This window comes from Oncorhynchus tshawytscha, unplaced genomic scaffold (assembly GCF_018296145.1).
Source record: "Oncorhynchus tshawytscha isolate Ot180627B unplaced genomic scaffold, Otsh_v2.0 Un_contig_2389_pilon_pilon, whole genome shotgun sequence".
In the NCBI taxonomy this organism is placed as follows: Eukaryota; Metazoa; Chordata; class Actinopteri; order Salmoniformes; family Salmonidae; genus Oncorhynchus; species Oncorhynchus tshawytscha.
In genome coordinates, this window is record NW_024609777.1 from 248,781 (window position 1) to 257,500 (window position 8,720).

General features: G+C 44.3%; 1 protein-coding gene across 2 annotated transcripts in view; it reads right to left on the reverse strand.

The window, feature by feature from the left end:
• ttyh2l (tweety homolog 2, like) overlaps positions 1-8,720 on the reverse strand; it is a 95,128-nt gene that overhangs the window by 22,965 nt on the left and 63,443 nt on the right. For both annotated transcript variants that reach the window (XM_042317922.1, XM_042317921.1), the window contains exon 6: positions 2,237-2,309. In XM_042317922.1, the coding sequence (XP_042173856.1) occupies positions 2,237-2,309 (73 nt within the window). The remainder of the gene's footprint in view (positions 1-2,236; positions 2,310-8,720) is intronic.

Sequence of the window (8,720 nt, forward strand, 5' to 3'; positions counted from 1 at the left end):
ATGATCTGTTTCGAGGAGGAGGGGGAACAATGATCTGGGTTTAGGAGGAGGTGGAGGAGGAGGCACAATGATTTGGGTTGAGGAGGAGGAGGAACAGTGATCTGGTTTGAGGAGGAGGAACAATGATCTGGTTTGAGGAGGAGGAACAATGATCTGGTTTGAGGAGGAGGAGGAACAGTGATCTGGTTTGAGGAGGAGGAGGAGGAACAATGATCTGGGTTGAGGAGGTGGAGGAACAAGGATCTGGTTTGAGGAGGAGGAACAATGATCTGGTTTGAGGAGGAGGAGGAGGAGGAACAATGATCTGGTTTGAGGAGGAGGAGGAACAATGATCTGCTTTGAGGAGGATGAGGAGGAACAATGATCTGGTTTGAGGAGGAGGAGGAGGAACAATGATCTGTTTCGAGGAGGAGGGGGAACAATGATCTGGGTTGAGGAGGAGGTGGAGGAGGAGGCACAATGATTTGGGTTGAGGAGGAGGAGGATCAGTGATCTGGTTTGAGGAGGAGGAACAATGATCTGGGTTGAGGAGGAGGAGGAACAATGATCTGGTTTGAGGAGGAGGAACAATGATCTGGTTTGAGGAGGAGGAGGAACAGTGATCTGGTTTGAGGAGGAGGAGGAGGAACAATGATCTAGGTTGAGGTGGAGGAACAAGGATCTGGTTTGAGGAGGAGGAACAATGATCTGGTTTGAGGAGGAGGAGGAGGAACAATGATCTGGTTTGAGGAGGAGGAACAATGATCTGGTTTGAGGAGGAGGAGGAGGAGGAGGAGGAACAATGATCTGGTTTGAGGAGGAGGAGGAGGAGGAGGAGGAACAATGATCTGGTTTGAGGAGGAGGAGGAGGAACAATGATCTGTTTCGAGGAGGAGGAGGAACAATGATCTGGGTTGAGGAGGAGGTGGAGGCACAATGATTTGGGTTGAGGAGGAGGAGGAGGAACAATGATCTGGTTTGAGGAGGAGGAGGAACAATGATCTGGGTTGAGGAGGAGGAGGAACAATGATCTGGGTTGAGGAGGAGGAGGAGGAACAATGATCTGGGTTGAGGAGGAGGAGGAGGAACAATGATCTTGTGGATAAACTGGTCAGTGATGACAACATGGCATGCATTACTGTAATTCTGACTGTTGTGATACTGTTGCAGGGTATGTTCTGGTCAAATAAATGTAGGCTCATGATTTCCTCATGTCACTCAATCCCTCCCTCGGTCCCTCCCTCGGTCCCTCCCTCCCTCCCTCCTGCATGCGTCAGAAGCACAGCTGCCCAGCCTCTGGATAATCCTAGTCCCATCATGCTGGCTCCTCTCTGGGATGGAGGGAGGGGGGAGAGGGATCCTGAATGGCCCTGTTATTAACAAAGTCTGCCCCATTAACCCCACTAAGACTAGACATACTGTAGACACACATACACTACATGGCCAGTATGTGGACACCTGCTCCTCAAACATCTCATTCCAAAATCATGGCCATTAATATGGAGTTGGTCCCCTCTTTGCTGCTATAACATCTTCCACTCTTTTGGGAAGACTTTCCACTAGATGTTGGAACATTGCTGTGGGGACTACACTTCAGCCACAAGAGCAATAGTGAGGTCGGGCACTGATGTTTGGTGATTGGGCCTGGCTCGCAGTCGGTGTTCCAATTCATCCCAAAGGTGTTCTATGGAGTTGAGGTCAGGCTCTGTGCAAGCCAGTCAAGTTCTTCCAGCTTGTGTGGCCTACCACTTTGTGGCTGAGCCGTTGTTGCTCCTAGACGTTTCCACTTCACAATAACAGCACTTACAGTTGACCAGGGCAGTGCTAGCAGGGCAGACATTTAATGAACTGACTTGGAGGAAAGGTATCATCCTATGACGGTGTCACATTGAAAGTCACTGAGATCTTCATTAAATCCATTATACTGCCAATGTTTGTATATGGTGTATGTATGGATGTATGTTCGACTTTATATACCTGTCAGCAATGGGTGTGGCTGAACTACCTGAATACACTCATTTGAAAGGGTGTCCACATACTTTTGTATAGATAGTGTATGTGTAGGACAGGTCATAGTTTGGTTGCTATCTGGCCAGATAATCAGATTATAACCAGTGAAAGATGTAAAGAAAATGATCATTTTGCAATCAGAACACAACCTGACCATGACATCACAAAAGACATAAGAATGAGATCACTTGAATCAGTTTTTTAATTCGAGCATGTTTGGCGATGACGGGACAGAACAGACACTCACCACGGCAGTAGCAGTGCCTGCTCCTAATGATGCCCAGCTCAGGACCAGAGATATCACCCCAAACACCATGATCCTGAAACAGAGAGAGAGAGAGAGAGAGAGAGAGAGAGAGAGAGAGAAAGAGAGAGAGAGAGAAACAGGGAGAGAGAGAGAGAGAGAGAAACAGGGAGAGGTAGAGAGAGAGAGAAAGAGAGAAACAGGGAGAGGTAGAGAGAGAAAGAGAGAAACGGAGAGAGGTAGAGAGAGAGAAAGAGAGAAAAAGGGAGAGGTAGAGAGAGACAGAAAGAGAGAAACAGGGAGAGGTAGAGAGAGAGAGATAGAAAGAGAGAAACAGGGAGAGGTAGAGAGAGAGACAGAAAGAGAGAAACAGGGAGAGGTAGAGAGAGGGAGAGAGAAAGAGAGAAACAAGGAGAGGTAGAGAGAGAGACAGAAAGAGAGAAACAGGGAGAGGTAGAAAGAGAGACAGAAAGAGAGAAACAGGGAGAGGTAGAGAGAGGGAGAGAGAAAGAGAGAAACAGGGAGAGGTAGAGAGAGACAGAAAGAGAGAAACAGGGAGAGGTAGAGAGAGAGAGAGAAAGAGAGAAACAGGGAGAGGTGGAGAGAGAGACAGAGAGAAACAGGGAGAGGTAGAGAGAGAGAAAGAGAGAAACAGGGAGAGGTAGAGAGAGAGAGACAGAAAGAGAGAAACAGGGAGAGGTGGAGAGATAGAAAGAGAGAAACAGGGAGAGGTAGAGAGAGAGAGAAAGAGAGAAACAGGGAGAGGTAGAGAGAGAGATAGAAAGAGAGAAACAGGGAGATGTAGAGAGAGAGAGAGAAAGAGAGAAACAGGGAGAGGTAGAGAGATTGATAGAAAGAGAGAAACAGGGAGATGTAGAGAGAGAAAGAGAGAAACAGGGAGAGGTAGAGAGATTGATAGAAAGAGAGAAACAGGGAGAGGTAGAGAGATTGATAGAAAGAGAGAAACAGGGAGAGGTATAGAGAGAGAGAGAGACAGGGAGAGGTAGAGAGAGAGAAAGAGAGAAACAGGGAGAGGTATAGAGAGAGAAAGAGAGAAACAGGGAGAGGTAGAGAGAGAGAAAGAGAGAGAGAAACAGGGAGAGGTAGAGTGAGACAGAAAGAGAGAAACAGGGAGAGGTAGAGAGAGAGAGAGAAAGAGAGAAACAGGGAGAGGTAGAGATTGATAGAAAGAGAGAAACAGGGAGAGGTAGAGTGAGACAGAAAGAGAGAAACAGGGAGAGGTAGAGAGAGAGAGAGAGAAACGGAGAGGTAGAGAGAGATTGATAGAAAGAGAGAAACAGGGAGAGGTAGAGAGATTGATAGAAAGAGAGAAACAGGGAGAGGTAGAGAGAGAGAAAGAGAGAGACAGGGAGAGGTAGAGAGACAGAAAGAGAGAAACAGGGAGAGGTAGAGAGACAGAAAGAGAGAAACAGGGAGAGGTAGAGAGAGAGAAAGAGAGAGAGAAACAGGGAGAGGTAGAGAGAGAGAAAGAGAGAAACAGGGAGAGGTAGAGAGAGAGAAAGAGAGAAACAGGGAGAGGTAGAGAGAGAGAAAGAGAGAAACAGGGAGAGGTAGAGAGAGAGAAAGAGAGAGAGAAACAGGGAGAGGTAGAGAGAGAGAAAGAGAGAGAGAAACAGGGAGAGGTAGAGAGAGAGAAAGAGAGAAACAGGGAGAGGTAGAGAGAGAGAAAGAGAGAAACAGGGAGAGGTAGAGAGAGAGAAAGAGAGAGAGAAACAGGGAGAGGTAGAGAGAGAAAGAGAGAGAGAAACAGGGAGAGGTAGAGAGAGAGAAAGAGAGAGAGAAACAGGGAGAGGTAGAGAGAGAGAAAGAGAGAAACAGGGAGAGGTAGAGAGAGAGAAAGAGAGAAACAGGGAGAGGTAGAGAGAGAGAAAGAGAGAGAGAAACAGGGAGAGGTAGAGAGAGAGAAAGAGAGAAACAGGGAGAGGTAGAGAGAGAGAAAGAGAGAGAGAAACAGGGAGAGGTAGAGAGAGAGAAAGAGAGAGAGAAACAGGGAGAGGTAGAGAGAGAGAAAGAGAGAGAGAAACAGGGAGAGGTAGAGAGAGAGAAAGAGAGAGAGAAACAGGGAGAGGTAGAGAGAGAAGACAGCAGCAGAAAGATAAATAGAGTGAGTAAGAAAACAAAGGGCTCCCAGATGGTTGTTAAAAGGCTGGGATGGTTTCAGCTCATATCTCTCCTCTGGTAGTCTTACAGCAGCAGTAGAGTGGCTGAAAGCTCTTGATAATGAGTTAAGGGTATAGTAGTACACATACTGGAGAGCAGGCCGGTCGATAGACATTAGTGGACACCATCAGAGAGAAGACAAGAAGTCTTCAGCAGAACTGTGCAACATCACTGATACAGTCAGACACAGACATATTAAAGCGGAATGAGATATGATGATAATTACTGGGATGTTGTTGACTTGTTTAAACTTCGCTGCTGGACACAGATATTGAATAGTGAGGTGTTTTCTTGTCAAGTTTTGGGTCGAGTCTATATAACTGGGCTTTTGTGTCCATTGTCCAGAGGGGGTAAGAAACCATCTCTACAGTAACCTACTGTATGTGGTTGGTAGTCACCTCAGCTCTACAGTAACTTACTGTATGTGGTTGGTAGTCACCTCAGCTCTACAGTAACTTACTGTATGTGGTTGGTAGTCACCTCAGCTCTACAGTAACTTACTGTATGTGGTTGGTAGTCACCTCAGCTCTACAGTAACTTACTGTATGTGGTTGGTAGTCACCTCAGCTCTACAGTAACTTACTGTATGTATTTAGTAGTCACCTCAGCTCTACAGTAACCTACTGTATGTGGTTGGTAGTCACCTCAGCTCTACAGTAACTTACTGTATGTGGTTGGTAGTCACCTCAGCTCTACAGTAACTTACTGTATGTATTTAGTAGTCACCTCAGCTCTACAGTAACTTACTGTATGTGGTTGGTAGTCACCTCAGCTCTACAGTAACTTACTGTATGTGGTTGGTAGTCACCTAAACTCTACAGTAACTTACTGTATGTATTTAGTAGTCACCTCAGCTCTACAGTAACTTACTGTATGTGGTTGGTAGTCACCTCAGCTCTACAGTAACTTACTGTATGTGGTTGGTAGTCACCTCAGCTCTACAGTAACTGTTACTTTATGTGGTTGGTAGTCACCTCAGAACTACAGTAACTTACTGTATGTGGTTGGTAGTCATCTCAGAACTACAGTAACTTTTACTGTAAAGGTTGGTAGTCACCTCAGCTCTACAGTAACTTACTGTATGTGGTTAGTAGTCATCTCAGAACTACAGTAACTTTTACTGTATGTGGTTGGTAGTCACCTCAGAACTACAGTAACTTACTGTACGTGGTTGGTAGTCACCTCAGAACTACAGTAACTGTTACTGTATGTGGTTGGTAGTCACCTCAGCTCTACAGTAACTTACTGTATGTGGTTGGTAGTCACCTCAGCTCTACAGTAACTTACTGTATGTATTTAGTAGTCACCTCAGCTCTACAGTAACTTACTGTATGTGGTTGGTAGTCACCTCAGCTCTACAGTAACTTACTGTATGTGGTTGGTAGTCACCTCAGCTCTACAGTAACTGTTACTTTATGTGGTTGGTAGTCACCTCAGAACTACAGTAACTTACTGTATGTGGTTGGTAGTCATCTCAGAACTACAGTAACTTTTACTGTAAAGGTTGGTAGTCACCTCAGCTCTACAGTAACTTACTGTATGTGGTTAGTAGTCATCTCAGAACTACAGTAACTTTTACTGTATGTGGTTGGTAGTCACCTCAGAACTACAGTAACTTACTGTACGTGGTTGGTAGTCACCTCAGAACTACAGTAACTGTTACTGTATGTGGTTGGTAGTCACCTCAGCTCTACAGTAACTTACTGTATGTGGTTGGTAGTCATCTCAGAACTACAGTAACTGTTACTGTATGTGGTTGGTAGTCACCTCAGCTCTACAGTAACCTACTGTATGTGGTTGGTAGTCACCTCAGAACTACAGTAACTGTTACTGTATGTGGTTGGTAGTCACCTCAGCTCTACAGTAACTTACTGTATGTGGTTGGTAGTCACCTCATAAATATAGTAACTGTTACTGTATGTGGTTGGTAGTCACCTCAGAACTACAGTAACTTACTGTACGTGGTTGGTAGTCACCTCAGAACTACAGTAACTGTTACTGTATGTGGTTGGTAGTCACCTCAGCTCTACAGTAACTTACTGTATGTGGTTGGTAGTCATCTCAGAACTACAGTAACTGTTACTGTATGTGGTTGGTAGTCACCTCAGCTCTACAGTAACCTACTGTATGTGGTTGGTAGTCACCTCAGAACTACAGTAACTGTTACTGTATGTGGTTGGTAGTCACCTCAGCTCTACAGTAACTTACTGTATGTGGTTGGTAGTCACCTCATAAATATAGTAACTGTTACTGTATGTGGTTGGTAGTCACCTCAGAACTACAGTAACTGTTACTGTATGTGGTTGGTAGTCACCTTAGCTCTACAGTAACTGTTACTGTATGTGGTTGGTAGTCACTTCAGAACTACAGTAACTTACTGTATGTTGTTGGTAGTCGTCTCAGAACTACAGTAACTTACTGTATGTGGTTGGTAGTCACCTCAGAACTACAGTAACTTACTGTATGTGGTTGGTAGTCACCTCAGCTCTACAGTAACTATTACTGTATGTGGTTGGTAGTCATCTCAGAACTACAGTAATTTACTGTATGTGGTTAGTAGTCACTTCAGAACTACAGTAACTTACTGTATGTGGTTGGTAGTCACCTCAGAACTACAGTAACTTACTGTATGTGGTTGGTAGTCACCTCATAACTATAGTAACTGTTACTGTATGTGGTTGGTAGTCACCTCAGAACTACAGTAACTGTTACTGTATGTGGTTGGTAGTCACCTTAGCTCTACAGTAACTGTTACTGTATGTGGTTGGTAGTCACTTCAGAACTACAGTAACTTACTGTATGTTGTTGGTAGTCGTCTCAGAACTACAGTAACTTACTGTATGTGGTTGGTAGTCACCTCAGAACTACAGTAACTTACTGTATGTGGTTAGTAGTCACTTCAGAACTACAGTAACTTACTGTATGTGGTTGGTAGTCACCTCAGAACTACAGTAACTTACTGTACGTGGTTGGTAGTCACCTCAGAACTACAGTAACTTACTGTACGTGGTTGGTAGTTGTCTCAGAACTACAGTAACTTACTGTATGTGGTTGGTAGTCACCTCAGAACTACAGTAACTTACTGTACGTGGTTGGTAGTCACCTCAGAACTACAGTAACTTACTGTACGTGGTAGGTAGTCGTCTCAGAACTACAGTAACTTACTGTATGTGGTTGGTAGTCACCTCAGAACTACAGTAACTTACTGTATGTGGTTAGTAGTCACTTCAGAACTACAGTAACTTACTGTATGTGGTTGGTAGTCACCTCAGAACTACAGTAACTTACTGTACGTGGTTGGTAGTCACCTCAGAACTACAGTAACTTACTGTACGTGGTTGGTAGTTGTCTCAGAACTACAGTAACTTACTATATGTGGTTGGTAGTCACCTCAGAACTACAGTAACTTACTGTACGTGGTTGGTAGTCACCTCAGAACTACAGTAACTTACTGTACGTGGTAGGTAGTCGTCTCAGAACTACAGTAACTTACTGTATGTGGTTGGTAGTCGTCTCAGAACTACAGTAACTTACTGTATGTGGTTGGTAGTCACCTCAGAACTACAGTAACTTACTGTATGTGGTTAGTAGTCACTTCAGAACTACAGTAACTTACTGTATGTGGTTGGTAGTCACCTCATAACTATAGTAACTGTTACTGTATGTGGTTGGTAGTCACCTCAGAACTACAGTAACTGTTACTGTATGTGGTTGGTAGTCACCTTAGCTCTACAGTAACTGTTACTGTATGTGGTTGGTAGTCACTTCAGAACTACAGTAACTTACTGTATGTTGTTGGTAGTCGTCTCAGAACTACAGTAACTTACTGTATGTGGTTGGTAGTCACCTCAGAACTACAGTAACTTACTGTATGTGGTTAGTAGTCACTTCAGAACTACAGTAACTTACTGTATGTGGTTGGTAGTCACCTCAGAACTACAGTAACTTACTGTACGTGGTTGGTAGTCACCTCAGAACTACAGTAACTTACTGTACGTGGTTGGTAGTTGTCTCAGAACTACAGTAACTTACTGTATGTGGTTGGTAGTCACCTCAGAACTACAGTAACTTACTGTACGTGGTTGGTAGTCACCTCAGAACTACAGTAACTTACTGTACGTGGTAGGTAGTCGTCTCAGAACTACAGTAACTTACTGTATGTGGTTGGTAGTCACCTCAGAACTACAGTAACTTACTGTATGTGGTTAGTAGTCACTTCAGAACTACAGTAACTTACTGTATGTGGTTGGTAGTCACCTCAGAACTACAGTAACTTACTGTACGTGGTTGGTAGTCACCTCAGAAC